The sequence below is a fragment of the Equus caballus genome, chromosome 14 (genome assembly GCF_041296265.1).
Source record: "Equus caballus isolate H_3958 breed thoroughbred chromosome 14, TB-T2T, whole genome shotgun sequence".
Lineage (NCBI taxonomy): Eukaryota > Metazoa > Chordata > Mammalia > Perissodactyla > Equidae > Equus > Equus caballus.
In genome coordinates, this window is record NC_091697.1 from 37,184,525 (window position 1) to 37,212,408 (window position 27,884).

The 27,884-nt window shown below is 34.3% G+C and overlaps 1 protein-coding gene and 1 non-coding gene across 3 annotated transcripts in view; one reads left to right on the forward strand and one right to left on the reverse strand.

Moving 5' to 3' along the window:
* CLINT1 (clathrin interactor 1) overlaps positions 1 to 27,884 on the forward strand; it is a 62,487-nt gene that overhangs the window by 20,264 nt on the left and 14,339 nt on the right. For both annotated transcript variants that reach the window (XM_023617313.2, XM_023617314.2), the window contains exons 2-8: positions 12,450 to 12,554; positions 13,105 to 13,201; positions 14,793 to 14,901; positions 15,858 to 16,022; positions 18,874 to 19,051; positions 23,095 to 23,341; positions 25,402 to 25,471. In XM_023617313.2, the coding sequence (XP_023473081.1) occupies positions 12,450 to 12,554; positions 13,105 to 13,201; positions 14,793 to 14,901; positions 15,858 to 16,022; positions 18,874 to 19,051; positions 23,095 to 23,341; positions 25,402 to 25,471 (971 nt within the window). The remainder of the gene's footprint in view (positions 1 to 12,449; positions 12,555 to 13,104; positions 13,202 to 14,792; positions 14,902 to 15,857; positions 16,023 to 18,873; positions 19,052 to 23,094; positions 23,342 to 25,401; positions 25,472 to 27,884) is intronic.
* Positions 19,460 to 19,561, reverse strand: LOC111767977 (U6 spliceosomal RNA). The gene has a single exon (XR_002799939.1). It is a non-coding gene; the product is annotated as a U6 spliceosomal RNA (small nuclear RNA).

Here is a 27,884-nt window from a genome sequence, read left to right on the forward strand (position 1 = left end):
GTAAAAATAAATGAGATGTAAAGCAAGATTAAAGGCTGAAAGCCAGCCAATAGATGAGTTTAAAAACATAAAAAGAAAAGGTTAAAGGAAAAGCTATCTATTAGATAAAAAGTAAGAAATAACATACGAAAAACAAGAATGGTAAGATGAAAGGTAAACTGACAATATTTTTAGAAGTTCGAAAAAAGGGGCAATTAAAAAAAATAGTGTATACCAAAGTGGATTTCGTGGGACACTTGGAAAATGCTCCAGGGAAAAGACCTGTTGTCCCCAAAGTTTTAGAAATGTTTAATATTGTCCCCTCTTGGAGACTCACAGTGCACATAAGAGTAGTAAAGTCTCTGAGAAGTGTTGCAGTAGTAAAGTTGCCTTTGTTTTACATAACATTTGCCAAACCTCACCATGGAACCCTTTTCTCACATAACACCTAATAATATCTCCTAGAGGATTTTTCACAAAACGCTAGAGTACTGTTTTAGAAGAAAATAAAAATGAAAAGTTACAGAGATATGTGATAAAAAAGAAAAACATCGGCTAAAATTAGAAAATAGTTTTGGGCTGAGTCTGGCATTGGTAGGGAATAGTCTGTGGAGGCAGCAGCACTGTTCTGCAGCTAGCCAAGGGGCAGAGAGCAACTTGACACTCTTGCCTTCTGGTCCTCCACTCAAAGCTGTCTTTTCAGAAAGCTTTTATCTGTGCTGACAGGGCACTGACATTGCACACAGGCTGCTGAGCCAGGGGAGTGGAAACTGATCCTCAGCAGAATTAAATCAGCCCAGCTATGGGACGCTTCCCAAGCAAGTGAAGAGAAGTTTCATGTACAAGTGCTATTTTTCTTTTCTTTAAAAAAAAAGATCAGTTTTTTCATTGTAAAAATAAAATTTTAAATAAATATTCCCCCCACCATTCTTGTTTTCATGGTTTTTTCCCTAGACTTTGTCCACTGGCACATGTGTTTTTATATAGTTGGTAGTGGTTAGTGTTCATACAATTTTGTGTTGTGAGAGCTCTTTTCCTATAACCATGAAAAGAAAAGAATGTTCTAGTGGTGGCTGATCTGCCTGTTGTGTTGCTGTGTTATTCCAAGCACCATTGCTGCCACATTTTGGAAGCAACTTTTCATCCTGCTTCCCTGAAACACACAACGCATTCTTCCCTTTTGCTGTCCATAGAATACCCCCTCCCCAAATCTTATTGCTGCCAGAATGCCTCTCTGGAAAATAATAACTCCTTGACACCATGGGAATAGTGTGTGTAAATAGTCTTACACCTTTTCTGTCAGCCTGTCTGCTGCCCAAGTCATGATAGCAGCAGTGCCCGTGCTAGAGAGTAGAAGGACTCCATATAAACCATCAAGACCCATGAATGTCCAGACATTTCCTAATATGATGATTTGTGCTCTTACAGAGGAAACAGTGTACAGAACCTGGGTATTGGGGCCCTTCTAAAACCCTTTTTCAGCCAGACACCTCATGGAGTGAGTTATGTGGACCTTATTTTTCCGTTTTGAAACCTTAGACTTCTGCTAGTTTGATATTCCTAAATTGTAAATACAGTCATGGTCCATATAGCAATGTTTTGGTCAGTGATGGACTGCATATGCAATGGTGGTCCCGTAAGATTACTGACCATATAGCCTAGGCGTGTAGTAGGCTATACCAGGTAGGTTTGTGTAAGTACCCTCTGTGATGTTTGCAAAGTGACTAAATCGCCTAAAGACACATTTCTGAGAATTTATCCCCATCGTTAAGCGATGCATGACTGTATAAACTTCACGCTAGATAATTTCCCTTCTTATTATAGTAGCTTAAAAAGTCTTTGTTTTTGGCATAATTTGCTTTGGAATGTGTGACTCCAGTAGTTGGTATAAATGAGTTTAGTGAATCAAAAAAAAAGTTAGAGATTTTTTATTTATTTTATCAGAGAATGTAAGATTACCACTAAGGGAGAAGTTGCTACTTAGTGTATAATAAAACCCTGCCTCACAGTTGGTATACCAAGAGTATTAAGGAGAGTGTACTTCAAAATATGAACTCTATTAATAAAGTAGCAATTGTTCTGTGCTGGGGCTTGTATTAATAGATACTTGTCCTGTCTTTTAGTGATACTCATTTCCAGCTCTTTGGCGATTTTTTAATAGTAGAATAATTTCTTCCTTGCTGTGTAGTTGTGTCTTCAAAACCTTCATTTTAGTGTCTACACTGTGGGTCAGATAGATTGTTAGTTACTGTGATTGTAAAGTTCTGCACCAGTGAGTGAGATGTGGGTACGTAATAAGTATTATGCCAGTCAACTCCAAGGAGCCATATAAAGAATATCTTCAAACTAAAAATAATAAATACTGGCAGAAAAATTGTTGAACTGTGGGTGCTAAATGCTTTTCACATATCATTTCATTTAATCTCTAATAATATATAGGAGCTACCTTTCAGATAAGGAAACAGACACGGAGTGGTTAATTCGTCCAGGCATCAGAGACAAGATTTGGGCCCTATTAATTTCTGATAAATCATTGCTTAGTTAATATACATATTACTTTGCTTTTACACAAAATAGCCATAAAAGATGCAGATTATGAGAATATATTAATGTGCAGTATTTTCCTTTAGTGTGGCCTTGTGCTTTGGAACAGTTCCTGGAGTCAAGGCCCATTTTAATATCTGAAAATGGGCTGCTATCAAATGGATTATTTTATTTGGTACTGCTAACCACTGAAGTTGTAAGGAAAGGGAAATATTTTTATAGTTTCTTCCTCCCACAGGTTATAATTTAGTTATGGACATCAGGATGTTTTTCTTGGCTTATCTCATTCACGTAGTTTTTCTTGCACATCTGTTACATAAATTACTAAACTATTTCCTTGAAAAGTTGCCAGTTTAAGTCACACTTAATAGTGATCAAGAGGTCGGTGCCTTTTGGAAAAAAAGAATTAAATGACAGACTTTGAGGGGCAGAAATCCAACTACCATCCTGGTTTAAGTATTTTTTTGTTTTGGATCAATTCCTTTATTTTTTGAGGCATTGAAATAATTATATGTGGTTTCTAGTGTTTCCCACAGGACTTTATGTTGGGCTATAAATATTTAATAATTCTTTATATAAAATGAGGTATTTTAGTCACTGCTTGTGAAAGTTTTTATCTTCTCAATGATCAATTTATGTATACATTCTAGTCTGGCACGGTTTGCCATTTGAAACTAAATTTGGAATGTTGACTTCTTTAACAATTATTCATTTTTTTAAGATTTATTTTGTAACATTGTGAAATTTCATTTGTACGTTATTTGTTAGACACTGTAGAAGTGTGCCCCTTCACCCCTTGTGTCCACCCTCCAGCTCCCTTCCCCCTGGTAACCACTAAACTCTTCTTTGTCCGTAAGTTTGTTTATATTCCACAAATAAGTAAAATCATATGGTGTTTGTCTTTCTCTGTCTGGCTTATTTCACTTAACATAATACCCTGAAGGTCCATCCATGTGGTTGCAAATGGGATGATTTTGTCTTTTTTTATGGCTGAGTAGTATTCCATTGTATATATATACCACATCTTTATCCACTCAACAGTTGATGGGCACTTGGGTTGCTTCTACGTCTGGTTGTTGTGGATAATGCTGCAGTGAGCACAGGGGTGCATAAGCCTCTTTGTATTGTTGATTTCAGGTTCTTTGGATAAATACCCAGTAGTGGTATACCTGGGTCATATGGTATTTCTATTTTTAATTTTTTGAATAATCTTCATACTGCTTTCCATAGTGGCTGCACCAGTTTGCATTCCCACCAGCAGTGTGTGAGAGTTTCCCTTTCTCCACAACCTCTCCAACATTTGTTATTTTTTGTCTTGGTGATTATAGCCATTTCACAGTTACTCGTTTTATGTAATCTTTCCTGACCTTGAATTTTACGCAAACCATAAAATAATGATTTTCTGTGTTTTTTGCGGAAATTCCTAAGAATTATTACTTCTGCTAGTTACATTTACATTTTAGGACAGTTTTGTACTTAACATATCAGTCATTAGAAATCTCAGAAATTTTAGATGTGACTCTAGTTAGTTTTGTCCCCTGCAAACTGATATTAAATCAATACTGGAAATTATCCTGGAATGTTAGGTAAACTCTTCCATAAGCAGGGGACCAAGTATTTTCTTTAATGAACAATTTGAAACTGTATGGATTTGAAATGCTGGTTTTTAAGCTTGAAATCTTTAGATAAATATATCATTTGGAATACTGATAATCTGTCATGGATATTTTTAGAGATTAGAAGAGAAAATATGTTATAAATTGGTTAATGTCAGTTACTGATAAAAGTTCTTAGATTAATTTTTTTTTGCTTACATTTCCTACTGTGTAACCATTTTCCTTTCTAAAATGTAGTAGATTTTTGATAGATTTTTCTGTTCAAAGTTTTGACTTTTTAAAACAGATCTAGGAGATTTGTTATCAGGAAATAATGTATAATTTTGTTAGGATCCAAATCTGACTTGCATGTGTGGAACCAAGTCATCTAGCTAAGCCCGTCACTTGCCTCCACGTCTCAGCTTTGTTGTGCTCCAGCTCTGGGGCTGTAGTAACAACTTAAGTTCTTTGTGAAAAACAGCTCAAAGAAAGCCAACCTCCAGTACTGGTAGTGAGTGAATGTGGCAGAGCCTAAGAAAATAATGATTCACGGACCGAAAATAGAAGCTTTACATATATTTAGAGAGGAGCAAATCGGGTTTGGTGGTACCTTGGATTGATGACACAATCAGATCTATACAGAATCAGTAAAAAAATTTATGAAAAGTGTTCTGCCATGCAAAAGTTGCTTACCTGAGAAAACTTGGTGAATCTAAACGTTGTTACCTTTTTGAGCAATTGTAATATACACAGAATACCTTAACTCTTGATTGAATCTGGGAGATTGTCAAGAGTCTGTATAAACATTTTCATTTTCATAATTTTGAAGATACACAAAGGTCTTCAGCTAGTCTTTCAAGAATATTAGGGGTTTATTCTTAAGTTTTTACTACCTGCAAAGTAGTGTTCACAGTGTTTAATTTGCTCCCCATTCCGCCAATAAACAACTGAAAAATACTTTTCTAGAAAACAGTTTCATGGTGTTTATCTACAAATGGAGTCTAAAAATATTGAGCCATGTCGGTCAACAATATTCAGTGATAGGAAACGTCAAGAGTGATTAAAATTGTATGTTTCAGTTCTCCACCCCCTTGATAATACTGGACTGAACTGTTACTGAAATTGAAGGCCAGCATCGGTCAGAATAGATCAAAGAATTCGTTAGTAGAATTGATGTGAGAATAGCTTTTGGTTTAGATAAGAGTATACAGTCCTTAATTTTCTTACAACTTAAAATAATTAGAATTTCAAAAATAGTTGTATCAGTTAAGGATGCTTTTCTGTTTTACATCATGAGAGGAGGGAACAAATGAAGTGGGATTTTTGAACATTTAATACAGTTTCAGTGATTTTAGTGTCATGCAGGCAGCTTGAGTTTGGACTTAGACAGTTTTTCTGTCTGTACCATGTTTTTAGAATGTTTTAGATATCCAGTTATGGTATCTAACTTGATCTTTGAGTATCCAGAATTAAAAAGGATTGTGGTACTCCCCTCCTCCCTCAATAAAACCTGGCAGTAAACTGCTCTTTAATATTTATTTGGTTTTAAGTTTTTTTTTCACTATGATAGCTAAAGGATGAGGTATAATATTTCAGTGCAAGTTCTTGATGGTTATTTTAAAAAGCAGACAGTTTCATGTTTCAGCATTTAGCATTTTAATGTTCCCTCTTGAAAAGTAAAGAGGAAAACAGAAGGTGTATAATCCAGCATAGTGCTCTGTGTAAATAGGTGAAGTCATAAATAATATGCATGCACATCCCACATACTTACAATATAATTGGATTGAAATAGAGTATATGTTTTTTTAATTAATAAGGCTACTCTTTTCTGAAGCTTCATTACTGCAGAAGAATGGATAAGAGAGCCTCAGATTTTAGATGTCTTCAGTTTAGTTTTTCCCTATTCAAACTGATATTTCTTTACCTTGCTTTTAAGAGTGTGTGTATTTCTGTATGATTTCACTCATAGGTGGAAGATAAACACATGGATAAGGAGAAGAGATTAGCGGTTACCAGAGGGGAAAGGGGTGAGGGGAGGGCAAAAGGGGTAAAGGGGCACATATGTATGGTGGTGGATAAAAACTAGACTATTGGTGGTAAACATGATGCAGTCTATACCGAAACTGAAATATAGTGATGTACACCTGAAATTTACTCAATGTTATAAACCAATATGACATCAATAAAATTTTTTTTTTAAAGAAATGTGTGTTTTTGAAGGGGGTACATTGGTTTCCTCATTTTCAGTTGGATAGTTTGTATTTAGTATTTACTAAAACCAGAGAATATATAATTTTCATGACTGAGAAGGTATTTTTTTAAACATTAATTCAGCATTTAGTTCCTTTAGTGCAGTTTGTGATGTCATCTTATATATTAACTAGTAGACTTTTTCATTTAGGTGAGGCAATATTACGAATTTTCTGATTTTAGGGCATTGTGGCATAATAGAAAATGGGCTTTGGAATTAGAAAAACCTAACAAAGTTTAAAGATCTGTTGCCGTTTCCTAGTTGTGAGTTTAACTTCTCTGCTAAGGAATTGCTATTAAATATGTTTTCTCTCTGCTCACTCAATTTTTTTGTTTTTTGGTAGGGGAGAGCTGCTGGTGATGGCAACACTAGGTAGAAGTTAGCCAGCATTAAGTTTGTTATGTTTACTACTTCTGTACTTTCCCATATTTATTGGTTTTCTTCTTATGGTATGGAGGGAGTACTGTCGTTTATTCCCTGTGCTAGCACCGTAGCTGTTTTATAACTAAAATACTTTATAATCAAATATGGTAACATTTGCTTTAGCAACATTAATTCTTCTATGGAACCACTGCTCCTGTTGAGACATTTTTCAATGCTTTGTGTTTCATTTTCAGGTCAAGACAAGACTTGTTTTGTTGGGTAGCAAATATCCAGCCAAGTGGACAAATTAGTTTTCCCACCTCCTCACACCATTTCTATACGACCTCAGATTTCTGCTAACAACAAAAGTTATGCATTTGTTGAATTTAGGAGCACTAGACTTCTTGGTTGTTGAGCATAAATTTGATGTTGTTCACGGGACTGTAATAACATGTAACTTGATTTTAAAATATTAGTTTTGAACCTGTAAAATGTTCAGATTGAAAATAAGGGTAATGTGGTGAAGGCCATCTTGGGATGAAAAATGAGTATCACATGGTTCATTATCAATCTTTTAGAGCAAATATTCTTTTTTTTTTTTTTTTTTGAAGATTGGCCCTGAGCTAACATCTGTTGCCAATCTTTTTTTTGTTTTTCTTCTTCTCCCCAAAACTCCCCAGTACGTACTTGTATATTCTAGTTGTAGGTCCTTCTCATTCTGCTATGTGGAACACCGCCTCAGTATGGCTTGATAAGCAGTGCTAGGTCCTCAACCAGGATCCAAATTGGCAAAACCCTGGGCCGCCAAAGCAGAGTGCACAAGCTTAACCACTCGGCCATGGGGCCAGCCCTAGAGCAAGTATTCTTAAAACTGCTTCCCTAATGTTTTGGCTAAAAACATTAAAAAGAAAAAATTTCCTGGCTTAAGTGACATTTTACCTGAGACAGCCTTCTTTTTCACTGTTCATTTTATGGATGTTTTATTAATTTAAAAAAGTCTAAAAGATCGATACTTTGTAAGGATCATAATAGTTTTATCTGCATCATAAAAGTATCTTCTGAAATCTTTGTGTCATTGAAGTTAAGAGGTCACTTTTTAATATAGCTTTTTATGTTGGAAATCATTTCTCCCTGATACAGTTTTTAAAAATCATGTTAATTTCAATATTAGATACTTAAATTGTTCCCTGTTTTACACACATAGCACCTGGTATACGTATTTTCTTATGTGTAGATATATTTTAGTTACTAGTTTGCTACACTTTTTACTCAGAGAAAATAAGACTTTGGAAGTAGAAATAATACTCATGTGGTCTACCATGAAGCTTATTTGCCCGTAAATAAAGTGTAGTTAGTGATGATATAGCACTCGACTTATATTTTTAATGGCATTTAATAGTTTTCCCTAGGTTACACTATGATGTTCATGGGGAAAATTTGGAAAATGTGGGAAAGTATAAAGAAAAAAATACTATTATTTAAAACCACTACCTTGTCTCTTGCTGCCCCTGTCTTTCCTTTTCTCTGTGTCAGTAAGTGTGGATGTACATATGTATGCATATGACAAAACAGAAGTTCAAAGGTCTAAAAAAATACTGCTAAATATTTTTCTGATCTCAGAGTCAATGAAGTCTTTATAATTAGTTAAAAACAAAAAGAAGAAACCATGTTAAAAATACAGACCCATTTGACTCCATTTTTATTTTTTAAGGAAGTAAAATTAAAAAGGCAAGCTGGGAAAAATACTTCTTACTACATCAGTCCATTTCAATTTTCTTATTCCTCTGGTAGCAGTTAGGACTGGATTCTACCTATACTTTACCTTTCCTCTGGGTGTATAATTTTGTTTTAGCAAAGCATATTCTTGAATGTTTGACAGGAAGTATATGAATAAAGACTATTCAAATTGTTTTTGTCAGTCATTTTACTGATTATTCTTAATCAGATTAGAGGATGCATTGACCATCAGTAAGTAAAAGCCCCATTTTAGCTTTTACTTACAACCAATCTTGCCTCTAAAACCGGAACCCAAACTGTTATCAAGTAAAATAACTTGATATTTTATCAGTAGTGAGTGGTGAAATAAGCGGAAAATGGGGAATAAAGAGGAGGGCCAAAATGAACACTAATAATTTACAGATTGAATAATCAATCCTTGACTAATTGAACATTAGCTATGTTCACACATCCGTAGAAACAAGCGTGCAGAACTTGAGGATGATAACTTAGCAGTTGGCATTGAAGATCCAGTGAGTGAGTGGTGCTGTGTTGTCCAGAGCAAGTACTCTCACTGGAGACTCTCTTAGTCCTGTCCTGTCTATTACTGGGGTGTTGTGAAGAGTAAATGTGCAAGTGTGTAAAAGCACTGTGGAAGCAACGAACAGTTGCTATGTTTACAAATACAAACAATAATGATTTTAATGTGGATTTCATCCTTGTAAAAAGCATTGGTTCAATATTGCTTTACAGTAAAAACTTCAGAACATGAGCAGCTTCTTGTATTCTTCACTCTTTGGTCATTCCCTGGTAATTGCCTATAATTTTGTTTGCAGAATGGATCCTTGACCTTTGTCTGAATTTTGCATGTGTTTTGAAAAACTGATGAGAGAGCCCCCTCTAGTGTCTGAAATATCCATTCTTAAAACATTTGTGTCAGTCAGGAAATTTTAGGAATTAAACTAGCTGTTTTTTCTTTTCACATCTGGACACAATTTTTTTTACTTCTCTTTTTGGGGGGGGAGGGTGGGGATTGTTTTCCTTTTTTAAAAGGTCACCGGAATTATGGGTAGGGCGTGGATTGAGGGCAATAGAAAACATGGGAAAGGAAGGATCAAAATGCTATTTCTACCTTTTTAGAAATAGTTATTTTTGAATGACCTGGAATAAGGCCAAACTATACAATGTTATTTTGTTTTGTTTTAGTTTATATTTGTTTCTGAATTAAGTACAGCTTAAAAATACTTTGTTTTGGAATTCTTTATGCCGTGAGATTTCATCTTAAGAGAGAGTTCTTTCCAGTTTCTGAAAGCAACGATTTCATTGGAAAATGGCTTTAAAAAATAGGACCTGATTCTCTTCATGGAAGTGTTCTAACTTTGATATTTTTGTATTATTGTTCCCGTATCTTTCTGTGGATATACTTTATGACTATATCGTGAGTGTGTTCTAATGGCAAGTTGTCCCTTTACATAGTTTCCATTGTTTTTCAACCAAGGAAATGAGGAGATTCTTAAATTGTTGGCGCTCTGCCACCTCTTCCTCTAAATACACAGCACTCAAACACACAGGCCTTCAGCTAAGAGTCTTGTGAAGGGTTAGAGAAACAGGACCTTTCTCATTTGACCCATGGGCTTTTGTAGCTTGAACAAGGAAAGTAGTGTTCTGAAAGCTACAGCATTTATGAAAGCTCTAGTAAAAATATTTCATGTACATGGACTAGAGATTAACTCCTTTCATCTTGTTCTCCAACAAATTAAACAATGCAAACAGATTTCAAGTGCATTCTTGGTAATGAAATGCTTGGGTGAAATATAATCCTAATTGCTATTGTTCATTCCCACAGCTGCATTTTGACACTTTTAACTGCCTAAGCCATGCATGCTTCAGCCACTAGGATAAACAAAGGCATTCTGAAATCTATCATTTTCTGCCATCTTAAATGGCAAATATGTCATTGGCTCCCTTGATTTTATTTTGGTTCTGTTGTTGACAAAGTGAGAAAAAAATGTTATTCCTTTATATTTATACGTAAAATTATTGTCAATAGAATCATTGCTGGATTTTTATAAAAATTCGTTCATTAATTGTCTTAAATTTGAAGGAGGCAGTGGAGATTATGGATTTATTTTAGTCTCAGGGGAATAATTTGTATTTATTTTATCAAACTAGTTGATATTTTAAGAGACAGCATTCTCAAAGATTAAAAGAAAATAATAGGATTTCCCTTTTCTCCCTTAGTTTAACAGTAGTCTGATTGTAAATCTAGAAGCCAGATTTATATGCATAATGGTTCCTTTAAAATTTGACCCAAAATTGTTTATTAGTCTCTTCCTTAAAAGTAAAGAAATTGAAGTGTTTGCAATAAATTTGAAATTTCTGTCTATATTTGAGAAAGAGATTCAAGTGCAAATTATAACCAAACCTTCCTTACTTGAAAAATGGAATTTTTGCTGACTGAAAAACCATACAGCAAAATTGGGGTGTGTGTAAGTAATAGTTACCGAATTCTGATTTTTCACTATTTCTAAGACTCAATTTTGAGTGAAAGATTTGATTTACCATATTCAGAGGCATCTGTTATAACAATTATTCAGTAATAATTGGAACTTCAGATGTCAAATGGATACTACTATGGTATGTGACGTTTTCACATTATTTCGTCTGTCAGTCTTTCTGTCTTTGTCTTTCTTCCTGCCTTCATTCCTTCCTCGCTTTCCTCCCTTCCATCCTTCCCTCCTTCCCTCCCTCCCTCCTTCCCTCCCTTTCGATTTGCCCTGAGCTAACATCTGTGCCAGTTTTCCTCTATTTTGTATGTAGGTCGCCACCTCAGCATGACTGACAAGTGGTGTAGGTCCGAGCCCAGGATCTGAACCCACAAACCTAGGCCACCAAAGTGGAGCACACAGAACTCAACCACCACACCATGGGGCCAGCCCCCTACAGTATTTCCTTATTCCTCAGAATGTCTTTGAATTCTTAAGTCTATATAACATGAGAAATTCTGTTTTAACGACCATTTTGCCAGCTCATGTCTTAATTTTAAGATACTCTTTTCAAAGTTAATTCTTATAAAAGTGTTACTTAATATTTTACAATTCTCCTAATAGATGATTATTATGTCTAATAATAATAATAATAATGGCTAACATTTATTGAGCACTTTCTGTATGTCAGACACTGTGCTTGTAAGAACCGTTTGATATATTACCCTTTGAGGTGGTATTCTTTCTTAATTCTCATTTTATATTTGAGGAAACTGAGATTAAGACAATTAAAGTAATTTTTCCAAAGGTGACAAAGTAAGAGATTGGAGTCAGATCTTTCTGAATCCTACAACCCATGTTCTTAATCACGGCTGAAGTCTTAAGTGAAAGTTAAATACATTATCATACTGATAGAGTATTATGTAGCCATTAAAAGTGAGGGTTACAGTGACTACAGTGGCATGGAAAATGTATATGATATAATAAATGAAAAAAGACTAAAGGATTGCAGTTAAATGTTCATAGTGGTTCAAAACATCTTTAGAATGTTATCTTTGATTTGTCGTTGCTGTTTTATACAATATACATAATGTTCAGCTGTTATATAATTTTGCTGATTAATTTACAGAATTTCTGTAAGCAGGAAATATAAGACTGCATATAAACCAGGTCTGGTCAGGAAACTGACAACTTAGTTTTAAAATAGGCTCTAGCATGTTCAATTTCCTTTTTAATTTGACCCAAAGCCATTTTTTACTGGACTTGTGCCAGCTCTAATGTTATCTCTCATCTGTATTCTTGAAGGCTAATGGAATAGTAAAATCTTCTTAAAGATAACTTAAATGTGTTATATAGTGTCCTCGGGGTAGCTTGTGCACAAAAGATGTTTTCTTTCCCACCCCGTAGAACTATCTCATTAGGACACCCAGTAGTGTCATTATTAAGTTTTCATGTGTTTCTCAGTTTTGATGCTAATCTTTGTGCGTATGTGCGTGCATTTTTTTTTCTCTGCAGCACCAATGTGGTTATGAATTATTCAGAGATCGAGTCTAAAGTTCGAGAAGCAACGAATGATGATCCTTGGGGACCTTCTGGGCAGCTCATGGGAGAGATTGCCAAGTAAGTGATAATTTGACTCAGCAGTGCAGAAAGAATCTAACTGTCTTTACACAGAAATGTGAGATTTGCTTTCAGTTTTAAACTTTTTAGCTACCAGATAGAAATTTTGCATAATCATTCAGGTATTAATGGAGGAAGTTTTACACAGGGTCTGTTCCCCTTAAAAATTAGCTCAAAAAAGTAAAACAAAATTCACTTTTTTTAATGAAGTTTAGAGACTTAACTGTATCTTACCATGTAAGCTTTTGACAAATGTGTATAAAATAACTTGAAATAAAGGTTATGAAAATTTTTTCCTGATGAACATCTGGATCACTATGGCCGTGAATGAAGGGCTTGTAAAATATGATATTAATTAGTGGGACTTACGAATGTGCTAGATATTTTATAAAATGTAGGAAAAACATTTTTAAGGAAGCAGATCATCTAAATTTTTTGAATTAATTTTTTTAAAGCTCTTTGGGAAAACCCAGTAACTTGGAACAAGCCTGCCATCTATTGTCAAAATTAGCATATTGCAAACTCTTGAGGAAAAAATTTTTTTTTTCAGGGCTACATTCATGTATGAACAATTTCCAGAACTTATGAACATGCTTTGGTCACGAATGTTAAAAGACAACAAAAAAAATTGGAGAAGAGTTTATAAGGTATGAGCATTAGTGTGTTTTTATTATTTGACATGTTGACAGTAAGTGCTTGAAATTTTAAGGTGTACATACATAAGTGATTATGAAGTGATTATGAAAGATATTAAATCCTAGAACAGAATATTCTCAAACAGGTAAAAGAAGTAGATTTGCTATTTGTGTTCTGTTTTCTAGGACTGTAAACAACTATTCTTAATGTGAAATGTTTAAAATTAATAATACTTCCAAATGTTGAATATTTTTATTGTATTTGTTATAATTATTCTTACTAAAAATACATTTGTGGGTATCAAAAGTAATGAATCTGTAGTAGTATGCATGTTTAATATATGAACAGTTACGATGAAAATCAGTCTAGTATGATTTGTGGTCTGTACATAAAAATTTGCCTGTCTTATAACAGTGATATCACAGTATTCTGTACCAAAAAATATATATTAATTTAAAATATAATTACAGATTCTAAAACATATTAAAATTCTAACATTTTAAATTGGCGAATATGTACTGTTTATCAGACTTCTTTCATTTAGTTCTGATCTCATCATAATGTAGTGTAGAATTCTACAAGAAGATAAGTCATCTGTTCTTCCATCCCCACCATGTTTTCTTGCTCCTAGTAGTAAGTTTTTCTGTGCTTTCCAAAATGGCACATAATATTCATATTTGAAACTTTGAAAGCAACTTTTCTGGCTTTCAGGATTGAAAATCAGTGCTTTATTTAGTTGCGTGTTTTTGATGTTAATTGTTTCTGAAAACATTCATTGTCATTCCCTCGGCTTGTACAGTAGTTGTGATGAAATAGTTGAGATTTCTGTAACTTTTTTTATTTAGAGCTTTTTTAAAAGAAATAATTCTTGGATAAATTACTTTTTTGAAGAATAAATTCCTAGAAGGATGAGATTTTTTTGCCCCTCAGTTTTGCCAATCTAACTAGATTTTCATAAATCTAATCTTATTTATGTGAGGTTTGTTCCAAGCAGTTAAGTTCAAAATGCGTAGCTCAGTGGTTTTTAGTGTTCCACAAAGTTGTGCAGCAGTCACCACTATCTATACCAGAACATTTTCATCACCCCCCAAATAAACCCCATGAACATTGTTTTTTTCTCTTATTTGTTGGCAGCAAGTTTTTGAAACAAAAGCCACATCATTAACTCCCTGAATTAAATTTTATCTGGGGAAAATGCTATGGGATCATATAATTACCGAATACTTGTTCTAACAATTCACACTTGTGTAATGCCAGATGAAAAGTAAAATCTGAGCCAGCTTTCTAAAAGTTTAGTGTTCATTTATAGCATACATTCAGATATTTTTTAACATCAGAATTTTTTTTTCCAATCTTTTGACATATGTTATCCAGTGGATAGTTTATAATTATTTACTATGCTTGATATAAGAGGAACTTCAAATTGATAATATAAGTTTTAGACTATGTATTTAAAGTCTAACATAAGGTAAAGAAATCCCCCACACATAAACACATGGATGAAGATTATTTGCTAATGTTGGAATTACTTTTTTTAACTATTTACCAAAGCTCTTCCAGAATTTATTTTGATAAATCATTTGCTGCTTTGTATTTTTACAGTCATTGCTGCTCCTAGCTTACCTCATAAGGAATGGATCAGAGCGTGTTGTTACAAGTGCCAGAGAACACATTTATGATTTGCGATCCCTGGAAAATTACCACTTTGTAGGTGAGCAATAGAAAAACCTTATAAGCAAATTAAAACAGTAGTTGGAGTTGTCAGTCACCTGAACCAGCTTAGAAGCTTCTCCGCTCTAATTAGAATGTGACTGTTGCTGGTTGTGTGACGAGTGCAGAATCCAAGACGTGGGGCCCTAGAGTATTAATTAGTGAAGACAAGAACTTGCAGAAAAGACTGGCTAATAACAACAGAACCAACACAACATGAGTGTTCGGGTTTATATTAAAATATGCACTGGAGACTGGTCCCCTGTGGTGTCCATAAAGGAATAGCTTTAATCATATGGGAAGAAAAGGTTAGAGCTCCAAAACACACACATCTGTTTGAAGCTGGGGTTTTTTTTCCTCCCACCAAATAATATTTACTGTGCAAAGGCAGCAAGGCCAGAGTGTGTTTTGAATGTGAAACAGGATACAGAATGAATCACATTTCATTTTGTAGCATACCCCAGTTAAAAGCACTTTAAAAATTCAGTTTTTCAGCTACACTAAATCCTGATAGTTAGTGTTTCCAAACTTGTGTACAGGGAAACCAAGGCATTTGGATGCCTTTAAGTCATTAAAATGTTAAAGTGAGTTTTATTTTGTTTTGTTAAAATACGATAGAAAAAGAAGACATTTATGGATATAAGTCCATTTCATATGGTCATTATTAGTAATCCTTTTTAGTGGATCTTTAATTGATCTTGCATAGCACCATTATGTGTCGTCCTTTTTAGTTCATCTTTACATGTTCTTATAAGCCAAAATTGTATCTCAAGACTTAGAATGTGCTAATAAGGAAATGACAAAATTTAGTAGCACAATTTGCCTCTTTTTATTAATTTTAAAATATTGAAGTTCGTTTCTTATGTTGAAATTTTCATGTCTGTTTTTTGTGTTAAAGGGTTTGATATATATTAACTGAATTCTTAAGGTTTTGTTTTTCCCTTACCATCCTCACAGATGAGCATGGCAAGGATCAAGGTATAAATATTCGCCAGAAGGTGAAAGAATTGGTTGAATTTGCCCAGGATGACGACAGGCTTCGTGAAGAGCGAAAGAAAGCAAAGAAGAACAAAGACAAATATGTTGGGGTTTCCTCTGACAGTGTTGGAGGATTCAGATACAGTGAGTATCAAAGAAAGATTGGCGCTTAAGCATCAGTTTAGCTTCTTGGGTATATTTTAAGAATCGTTGGAATATGAAAGACCAAAATGCTATTTTTTTCCAGGAATATATAGGATACTAAAATATATGTAATGTTTATTTTGGCTCCCATGAATTTTGGGAATCTTCCTATTTTTTACTTTTGTGGTTTCAAGAAGCTGATTTTAACCATTAATTGTTAATTAAATGACTGCAAATTTTGAGTTGACATACAGACAATAAAACAAATGTATCCCCTTCCCTCTTGGGGTTACCATTCTAAAGGAAAAAAGATTTCTCTAACTCACTGTTTAGAGCATAAAAATACGAAGTTTGATCAAGAGATTCATCTTCCTAATTCAGAACCAATTTAGCACTATTTTTGTCCAAAAATAAACTTCTTAGAAGTTAGTTCAGCCTCAATCTCTTCCCTTAATTAAGCAGTGTGTTCATTTGACATGGAAAAAAGTGACTGACAGTACCACCAGTTTTTGATCTAGGCCTATCACTTTATTGTTCCTAACACATTTAAGAGCTGCTAGAACATTCATCTCTCCTGTTTATGTTTAATGTAATGATATAGTTTCCCTAAATAGATCATTAAGTGCTTGAAACAGATACAGAAAATAAGAACTCTCTTTCACAGCACATGTCCCTTTGGACTCATTCTGTCTTCTGTGAGCTCTGGCAGTCACCTGGTCATTTTTGTGTATACACAGAGAGGCTTATTGGGGCTCTGTAGCTCCCTCCACTCATATCTGAGTTTTGTTATATTTGGATTATATGAGGTCTTGAAACTCCTTCTTTGGAACCATTTTAAAATCTTCTACTTCTTTTCTTGTAGTTACTTATAAAAAAGTATCTTCACTCCTTTGCACCTCTCCTTTCTTGCCCTCAAAGAAAAAAAATACTGCATTTAATTAGCTGTTAAAGGATGTTTCTAACAGTAGAAAAATTCCTTTCTTTTACGTCTAAGCATCATATAAAAGTCAATTCTCAAAGTAGGCAAGATATTTTTCTTAAATCATATAAATATGTTTTGAGTTTTTATTTGTTTAGGAAAGTAAGAGGTCTTGGGATTATTTGCCCAAGCAGTTATTTTATTCTTCAGCTTTTTCAAAATAGCCATGGCAGTTTAATGTTTCTGAGTAGAAATTGCTATTTGCAACTCATTTCCTCATTCTGCTTTCTTGTAAATCTTTTTTACCAGCACAATATGTAATTATATCAGATAAATTTGGAAAATTGAGTAAGTTTTCAGACTCAGTCACAGTGAACTAATCACAGTATCTGCATTAGAGCTAGAGTTGAATGTCCTGTGCATTTACATCACATTCTTTTATAAATTATTTTTAATGCTATATATATGATCCAGAGACTTAACTAATCAACTTTAACTGTTTTATATGTTTTTCAGTTTATTAGATAATGTCTTACCAATATCCAGTGTCTTTGGTACTCATTTGGTATGATGTCCACTATGCTAATCCATTTAGTTTTCATCTACTTTCATTTTTCCTGTAGATTTGTTTCTTTTCAAAGTCTAGTTCTTCTAGTTATCATTGAAATGTACGTACACGTTATTGGAAAACCACTCATTTTTATAAAACCATCCTGTTTTAAATTTTGTCTGGAAAATTTCATTTGTCATGTTTGTTCTCTTTAAGTTGATGGTCACTTTCAGATTTAGTAGACATATTTTAAAATCCTCACACTCTTAAGAGAAAATTTTAGCTTTGTGATTTTAGCAGGCAGTTCGGCAAAATTGTTTTGTTTGGTCTCCAAAGGGCACGTATGCCATTAGAACCTGTTAGCCAAATTCAGAACAAAAGCTTGTTTAGCCATCTTTGATTATTTTGTTCTCATTTTCCTTTCCCTTTTCTGACTTTCCTTAATTTTCAGTGTTTTGTTCTTTTTAACCTCACATGATTTCTCTGTACTTTCTACTCTTGCCTCCTAAGTTGAGTTTGGTCATGGAAATGGAAATGGAAAGGTTCCATTTAGTGCCTATAATTCCTGTCTCTCCTTTAGGCCCCCAAGGTCAAGGACTAAGACAAATCTTGACATTTTGGGGTTTTCATACACTGCCATGATCTGCTCTCTTCATTCTCAAATTCACACAGAGGATCCGTAGGTTTTGCCAGTCCTAGCATATGTTTGGACTTGGTGTTTGAGTAGATCATCATTCTGAACTGCTTCAGCATGTTTCATGATTCTAGTCTGTGTAGTTTTTGGTAGTTAGAATATTCTTTTCTTTTTATGGTAATTAAAAGATGCTTTCTCATGCATGAAATCCATTGAGTTATTTAGTTTGATACTAAAGAATGATAGTTATGAGTCATTATAGCATATTGGGATGTGTAGCATTCAGAGTAGTGTTGCCTATAGTTTGTGTTTTTTAAGAGACTTTTGCTGTCTAACACTTTTCTAATAATTGAAAACCATTAAGAGACAGGAATGAAATATAATGCATTGTGATTTTTGTAAAAACAGAAAGATTTCCATTTCTCTTTTGCTAGTATAGCCTGTGTTGGTTTTTCTGTTTTCCTCTACTCCTTTCAACAGCCTTTAAGAACTTCCTGATATGCTGTGCTGTGCATTAAGGTTCTGTAAGTTTTCATAAACAAAAGCTTTTGAATCTGCATTCTTGCCACTTAATGACTGGCACTACATGCTGTGCCTTGCTGTAATTGTGTTGATTCAGCACTGTGGGAGCTTTCTGTTTTCCTTTGAAAACTATTTTATTATGAAGAAAAGCTTCAGAAATAAAGACTATAGATATCTTTTGAATTTAATATCCTTAGAGTTGCTTTTTTTTTAATGCTTTATATAGGTGAAAGATACGATCCTGAGCCCAAATCAAAATGGGATGAGGAGTGGGATAAAAACAAGAGTGCTTTTCCATTCAGTGATAAATTAGGTGAACTGAGTGATAAAATTGGAAGCACAATTGATGACACCATCAGCAAGTTCCGGAGGAAAGATAGAGAAGACTCTCCAGAAAGATGCAGGTATTAACATTTTGTCTCCTCTGTCTTTTGGAAAGGGTGCTAAATTTATGCAGCTGGGTTTTTGTTTTGGGTATCAGCATTATCTGAAGTTCAGCTTTTTTTTTTTTTAATAGGTTTTATTTTTTAGAACAGATTTAGGTTCACAGAAAAATTGTGTATAAAATATGAAGAGTTGCCATATCCGCTTGCGTGTGCATGTGCACCCACACACACACGATTTCTCCTTTTATTATCATCTTGCATTAGTCTGGTACATTTATTAACAATTGATAAACAATCTTGAAATATTATTATTTATTAAATCGTGTTTGCATTAGGGTTCACAGTGTTGTACAGTTGACAAATGCATAATATCTACCATTACATAACCACGCAGAATAGTGTCATCGCCCTAAAAATGCCCTGTGCAAAAATATGGAACGATTCATGAATTTGCATGTCATCCTTGCACAAGGGGCATGCTAATTTTCTCTATATTGTTCCAGTTTTCGGATACAGTCACATGTCACCTAACGATGGGGGTGTGTTCTGAGAAATGTGTCATTAGGTGATTTCGTCATTGTGCATACATCAGAGTGTACTTACACATACCTAAATAATATAGCCTACTACACATCTAGACTGTATGGTGCTGATCTTATGGCACCACTGTTCTATCTGTGGCCCATCGTTGACCAAAACATCATGGTGTGGCACATGACTGTATTTGCTGCCCATGTGAGCACTATGCAGCTGTTTTTAAGATGCTTGGTCAAACATTATTTGCTATTAGTATTGACAGTTTCCGTGTTATCTATGTTCATTTATTTCTGAAGTTGATACATTTCCTGTATGTTTTTATTTGGACTATTTACTGGAATTTTTTCCCCCAATAACATCTTTCACAGCTTATTTTCCATTTTGGCATCAGGTGATCCAGGGATTTAAGGTTTTGCTGAGGTAGTTTTTGTTAGTGCTGTCGAGCTGATTCTAACAGTGACCCCTGTGTACAGCAGAGCAGAACCCTGCTGGTCTTTTTGCGCCATCCTCTCACCTTCCGGCGCTCTATCAGACAGTGCTCCACTACTGTTCATAGGGTTTTCGTGACGAATTTTTTCGAAAGTAGGTGGCCAGGTCCTTCTTCCTAGTCTGTCTTAGTCTGGAAGCTCTACTGAAACGTGTCCACCATGGGTGACCCTGTGCTCCTTTCTGAAATACTGGCGGCACAGCTCTCAGCATCACAGCAACATGTAGCCGCTGCAGTATGACAGCCGACAAATGGGTGCTCTGGTTCCCTGACCAGAGACAAACCCGGGTCATGGCAGTGAGAGCACCAAACCTTAACTACTAGACCACCATTTGCTGAGGGGTGATGAAGTTTATATATTAAGTTTAAATGCAAGTTAAAGGGTTTGAAATTTAATTCTTACGGTGACATTTCATAATAATTCTGTGCCAGTGTATAGCAGAAAAAAATCCAAATGGATTTTTGGACTAAAATGTTTTTGAGTATAGCCCTATATTTTCATAAACTACATTTTATGATGGTAGGGCATTTGTATTTAGTTTTACATACTTGGAACTTTTCAGCATTCACTTTTGTTCTTACCTACCAATATAGCTATAAACTAGTTTTTCTGCCAGTTAAAAGGGCAGTGTAGATAGCACTGAATTTGCAAAGCGAGTTTTACAAGGGCTTTGTCATTTGCGCCTCACAGTATCTCTATTACATAGGCTAGAGCGAGGATTTTACTCTTATTTTTTAGATGTAAAACCTGAGGCCCAGTCGGGCTGTGTGGAACTTGCCTAAAGCAACACAGTTAGTGATAGAACAAAAACCTTCAAGTGAGTTCTTGTGACTAAATACCATCTTTTTTCCTAAAAAAATCTTAAGTCAAATTTAAGGGTCATTACAAAGAAGTAAAAATACAATTTTGAAACTATTCAGGCTCTGAAATATTTGTTTAGTATCTTTTCAGTCTGTTTCCCTGTTTATTAAGTCCCTGAAACTCCTGTTTTTTTAAAGACTATTTCTGGAATATGATCTTTGAAGAGCCAGAATTTATTTTTAGGACTTTGAATACATCTATTTTACAACTACATTTCTAGCAGTTTTATACTGAAAGAGTATTTATATGGTAATAATAAGTACTAAACTTTGGGAAACAATACCTACTTCAAATATTCTGTGCTATTTTTCCCTTATTAATGTTCTTATGGCCTGTGTGTTTGTTTTTTATTTGATTTAGAAAACATAGTGGCCATATATTCTGTTGCTATTTCCTAAAGAACTGTAGGAATCAGGTAGGTAGGCTGGTTAGAGATCTAACTATGTACATTCTTGTGTTGTTACTTCCTCTCCTTTACCCGTCCACCCTCAATTTTTTCCCCCTTGCTTTGCCTTCCTATTCTTTTCTTTTTTTTTTCCTCTTTCTCCTTTGATTTTTTTTTGTATGTTGCCTCCAAGACGGGATCTGCTAGAGTTCCTAATCTTTGATATACAGTATTTATATAGAGCATTTAGGTTTAAAGAGTGAAAATATAGTGTGTCTTATTTATTGTAACTAAAGGGGACACCAGGGACTTTATATCTTGGAATATTTGTGAGAGAAGAGTAGATTTTTAGACCAAGTTGCATGTCACCTCTCAGGCATGTTACCAGAATTTCAGACTTAGTAGTTCATTGTTAGATTCAGGAATTTTTGAGCATTAATCAAATATGAAGCTTCCACTTCATTGTGTGCTAGTCAGTTTTATATTCTTAACTTGTAAAGAAATTACCTTGCACTGAAATCAAAGTAGACATCAGAAAGGTAAGAAATTTCAGTTTTACTGATAGGACTGATGGTGGGAATCTTTAGGTCATTTGTTGCTGAGAAATTACTGAGTGACAAGGGTTTTTGAATACTTAATCAGAACTTGTAGATTTCCTAAAATGCTTATCTATAAAAATACATTTAACCCCTTTGTTCTGTGTGAGAAGTCGTTCTTCTTGATCCTTGGATTTTACTTGTTCCAGATTGTTTTATATTTAAGTAGAAATTGCTTTAGATTAGTCTCAGTTAAATTGCATCAGTAATAATAGTCATAGTTTTCAGAAGAATGTTAAGTGTCTTATTTTCAGAATATTTATAAATTAAACCACCTACTCTAAAATTAAGTAATATAGGTAATGGAACATATTTCAGGTAATTTTTCTCTCTGTCCTACTTGCACCAGAAAAAAACCGAATGCTGACTGTGCTTGCAATTTTTAATTCGTGGTGTATAAAAACCCCAGCTTTTTACTCATTACGTATTTTTTTCTTTTCCACTATTAGAAAAGAAAAAGAAAAAAACATTTTTTGAATGTGCCTGAAAAGGTGTTCTTTCACAATTTAAATATATTTGTTTTATGTAAAGCAGTTTTCATAATTATATAAAAGTTTGATCTTCTGCTACTATGGTAAGACAGAGCACAATCATAAAGTGTATTACCTCATATTTTTTTGTAGTTACTGATGAGCGTTTAATCATTTGAATTCAGATAGGATAATATTTAAAAGGTGTTCATTGAAATTATAATTTTTTTTATTATGTATTTGCATTAGTATATGAGAGTCAGTGGCAGAATTATGTTATATAAATGGAACTCGAGTTGTTTGCACACAATCCATTTCAATAAAATGGTCATCAAATGTAGATATTTGAGTTTCCAGGGTCTCATCAGTTGATTATGATGTGATGATAATCTTGCTATTTTATTTTTTAATTAAGTTTTAAATCTATAATAAGCATTTGAATTATTTCAGACATTTTTTATTTGTCCACATTTATGTAAATATTTTTTTATAGTAGTGTTTTAGACTTACCTAGGGAATTTGGTGAGTTCCCAGTTCCCCTCCCCAGCACACAGATATCATTATTCAGATAGCTTAAGTAACATTCTGTTGATCCCTGTCAAATAGTCAAAGTATGGAACTTTGGAGTTACCGCATTTGAAATTCTTTGGCTCAAATCACTGAGGGCTCCATTTTAAAATAATCCCTGGTCTTATTATTTTGCTTCATTTTTAATATCTTTTAGCGACAGTGATGAAGAAAAGAAAGCGAGAAGAGGCAGATCTCCCAAAGGTGAATTCAAAGATGAGGAGGAGACTGTGACGACAAAGCATATCCATATCACACAGGCCACAGAGACCACCACAACCAGACACAAACGCACAGCAAATCCTTCCAAAACCATTGATCTTGGAGCAGCAGCACATTACACAGGGGAGAAAGCAAGTCCAGATCAGAATGCTTCAACTCATACACCTCAGGCTTCAGTTAAGGTGGGAATGGCAGAAGTTTACACATTATACATGGCTTTACTCTTATAAATTACTTTAGAATTAGTGCGTTAGTAGGCTTGGGTGTTTCTAGGCAATCGTATTAATTATAGATCATCTGGCATGTATTTCTCAGAGTCATTAATAATAAGAAATCTCTTTGGGGGAAGAAACCTGTCCAATTGCTGAATGATTATCTGTGCACTTTCTGTAAAAGTAAAGATGACACTCTTGGTTCATTTGGGAAAGGTTGTGAATCAGAGTGTAGTGCACCTGTTTCCTTCTAGATACCACCGCTGGTTACCAAGCACAAGATTCAGTAAGGAAAACATGGGAGTATTTGAAAATTCTAAGAAATGACAAAAGAGGACCAAGTAGACGTACAGGGGAAGTGGTCTCATTTAATATAGAGATGGTGCCTGTAAAGGGAGACTTATGTGGTCACTACTGATCAGTAGCAGCACTGCCTCTTAGACCTTCTTCATTTGTTTTTTATTCACCACAGAAATGAAATCCACCTACTAGATACCTGGCCGCAAGCTAATCTTTGGACAGAAATCTGCCAAAGAGGGATATTTGCCCCAAAAGACTAAATTGTTTTTGTCACTCCCTCCTCACTAGTGTTTAACCAACTCGTATCTTTGCATTGGAAGTAGCTAAAAGCTAGGGAAAATATTATTCTATTGTATCCTTCAAATTGTAGGTGACTAAAAATAAAGTTAGTCCTACTAGGTGGCAAGAACAAGTACTCTGTCAGCTTTTGCCAAATAACTTTTGTACTGGTGTGTAATTTCACCCATATTGTGATCTTTTTAGTTTTGATGAAAACCTCAAAATTGTAACTCAACTTTAGTCGTAGTTAAAGAGGAGAAATGCCTCTGTTATTTCTCTGTGGTCTGAGTTTTCCTCTACTGTAGATACAGTTGGCTTACTGATGGCTATACAGGATCTGGTCATAATTATAAAACCCAAATACATAATGGCTGTTATATGGAGAACTCATTTACGGTTGCATGAGGAAAATATTCAAAGTGTGTAATTTTAACGATAAATTGAGACTTTTGTATCTTAAAAGATTTTAAGTATCAGTTTATAGTACAGCCTGAACATATGTCACTCTGCCATGAATATTTTCTATTTGTAGTGTAAGCTTTTTGATTTTGTTTTTCACTACAAAAAAAAGTCTGGATGGCTGAAGTCTTGAAAAGTTACTCAGTTGCTTTGGATCTCTTTCAATCTCAAGGCCTTTTTTGAACCACGATATAGTAGTTTAATCTTCAAAGTTCAAATTAACATGCCTAGGAACTTACAGTGTTTCCCTGTTTGCCTAGCAATTCTGTTCCAATTTAGCATGTATAAATTGAACATACAGGATATATGCATCAGGGTGCTTACGACTATGGAGAAGAGAAAAATTATATTAGAACGCCAGCGTCACACTTCAGTTTAGGAACTAAATATGAAACAATTAGATGTCAAGATAGATCAGAAACAGAACTATACTGACTTGTGTGGTATACAAACAGTGAATGTTGCTAAAGTTCACAGAATCATAGAACGTCAGAGCTGGGTAGATCTTGGCCTCTAATCCAGTGGTTCTCAGATTTTGTTATGCGTTGAAATTATCGAAGGAACTTTGTAAGACGGTAGCAGCCAAGATCCCACCCTGGGCAGTGAAGACTCAGTATGATGTAATAAGGCTGGGGCATATGTATTTTTTAATGCTTCTCAGATGATTTTGATACATAGTATTAAGATTTAAGTGGGATCTGAAAGGTGTGTTTTCCAGAGTGAAATACAGTAAGAAAAGAAGTTAGGGAAAAGAGTATGGATGTTAGGGACTGTTACAGTGCTGGGAATAGAAGTACTTAAAAATACTTTACCTCTCCATAAGGATTCAATCAAGGTCATTTCTTTTTTTTTTTAGAAGATGACAACTACCCTTACTTAAGATAATCACAGGTATTTGTGCATAAGTTGGGGATTAGAGATGAGTAGAGCAGATTTAGAAAAAATGGTGGAAATTTGTTTTCTAAGCCTATTAGTTCTGTGTGTGTTTTCAGACTTCAGTGCCTAGCAGCAAGTCATCTGGTGACCTTGTTGATCTGTTTGATGGTACTAGCCAGTCAACAGGTAAGCTTCCACAGGCTTTTTCTTTTTAGTAACCTTCATTTCAGAGTAATTTTATTTAAATGCCAAATAAAAGATGGAATGAAAAATGATTTTTTTTTTTGCATTGGATTTATTTTTAGTATGAAATAATGAGCCTTGAGCAATATTTAGGGGGAATTGTTTAATTGCTTAAAGTAAAGAAAAAGAGTGCTTAAATATTTGACTGATAATTCAGTAATCTCTCTCTCCTTAATTTCTTCAGCCCTAAGTGTTTGGGCTCCTTTGCTTTCTTTACAAGCAGAATGTACTGCTCTGCCCATTTTACTTTCTTTCCCTAAATCTTAATTCTGTCTCTCAACATCAGCCATACCTAGAGTTCATTTAAACTTTTCATTCATTTGTTCAACAGACATTTGTTGAACCAGACACTGGTCTGGTTCTTGAGGTATAATGCTTAATACAACAGAGTTCTTGCCCTCAGGGGAAGGTCAAGTGGAGGAAGTAAGCATTAATCAAAGAGCCACAAATAGTTACCTACTTACAAACATGCAGAGTGCTTTGGAGGAAAGGGTCATTCTGTGAAAGTGTGTAACTACCTACCTGACTAAGAGGGCTGCAGTATAAAAATATCCATTTACCAAGATTTCCTCAAAGATAGGATTAATGATTTTTTCAATTTGATTTCCAGTATGTGCTAGATTTTATTTGAGTAACTCCCTATAAACTGTTTTCAAGAAAATTGATATTTTAGGTTGTGTTTGATGATGGAGTTTTAATAAACTCCTGTGCTGCAAATCACAACAGCTTAAGAAATACAACTTCTATTTAAAGACAGTCTTTCCCAACCTCTTTAAAGTTCATTTCACATTAAAATGTAGATGGCAAGATTGGCATATTAAGTGATGTGCAAAATAAATCTGTTGTTCCTAGTATTTTAAAACCAAATTGTTTTAAAATTTACATCAGTGTTGAAGTGGAAGTGGATGTTGGAAATGACTTTTCATTGATAGTTTAGTGTATGTAATTAATCTAGTCTCTTGTTAGTTTCTTCTCCTTGCCTTCTCTCATAAAATTCTTGAACTGGGAGTGAACTTCATAGGGCATATAGTTCAGCCTAGTTTCTGAGATTCTTCGATTCACTTTCCCCCTTTTCTGTAACTATAATGATCCCTAAAATTATTCTTTAAACTTTATTGAACTGTCATGCCCAAGGTTACAAACAACTGCATTAGTTGTTTAACAATTTGTGTGCTGTCTTTTTATATGTTTAAGATTTTAACTGTGATTTTAACTGGTAGTTAGCATGTAGTCATATAATACACACATTGTGACACAGAATAACACCTATTTTGGACTTCCTGGCATGAAATGTTAAAGAGCCCCTTTCATGCATCTGTGGCAAGTTTTAATGGAGCAATCAGGGAAGAATTAACTAGGAAGGTCAGATGAGTGGGTGTAACTTTTTTCCTCAGTGATATCAAGATTGCTTTGAACAGAAAGAATTATTAAATACCAACATGCTTCCTTTGCTTGGCAAGAAACCTTTGAGTGGTTTTTCTTCTCCAGTGCGAACAGTAGATTGACTAATTAAATAGAACTAGCAGTTAATACTAATACAGTAATTGAGACAAAGTCTGAATGAGATCTAGAAGGTTTCTTGCCTTAAAGTTTATTTTATATTAATATTCTCTAAAAAACAACTGAATGTGGATTGGCATCAGAATTATTTTTTAAAGTTATCTCCTATTTGAAGCAGTATGTTTAAACAGTTTGTGCATAGCCCCTCCAATCAGTACATAAATTTCATTACGCCAAATCTCTAAATGTTTTAGTAATATATTTTCAATTGAATTCGGCAGTGGGAAAAAAATTAGATATTAAATCTTTAGCACCTACACGTGAGAAAGTCTAAGAATGTAGCATATTAGCATTGCTATTTGGTATGCCATTTGGGTGTCATTTACCAGATGTGCCTATATTTATAGTACTGCCATGCAGGTAATATGGACGTGAACTGTAAACCTAAGCAGATATGGCATCTGTAACACTCACCAGATAAATATCTCCTCTGAGAAAATGCTCAGATTTTCTTTTTTATATGTGTTATTACCTCCTTCTTGTTAGCATCTGTGAAAGCATCTTCAGATCATTGTAGAATATCTACCAAGTTTAAAAATACACATGTGAAACCTATTCATGAAGATTTACTTGAGACTGTCTTGATAAATGTCCCACTGTGGTGATGTTCTTTTAAAATCTGTCCTCAAATGGTGGCTTTTGCATATAGTATATTTCTAAGTAAACATTTAAAAAAATGAGTAATAAAGCCAATTAGAAATAGAATGCCAAAAACCATTCCATTTTATTTTTTAATATACCTTACCTCTATAAAAGCCCACGTTGTCTCCCTTGTCCCTTTGTAATTGAGGAAGTT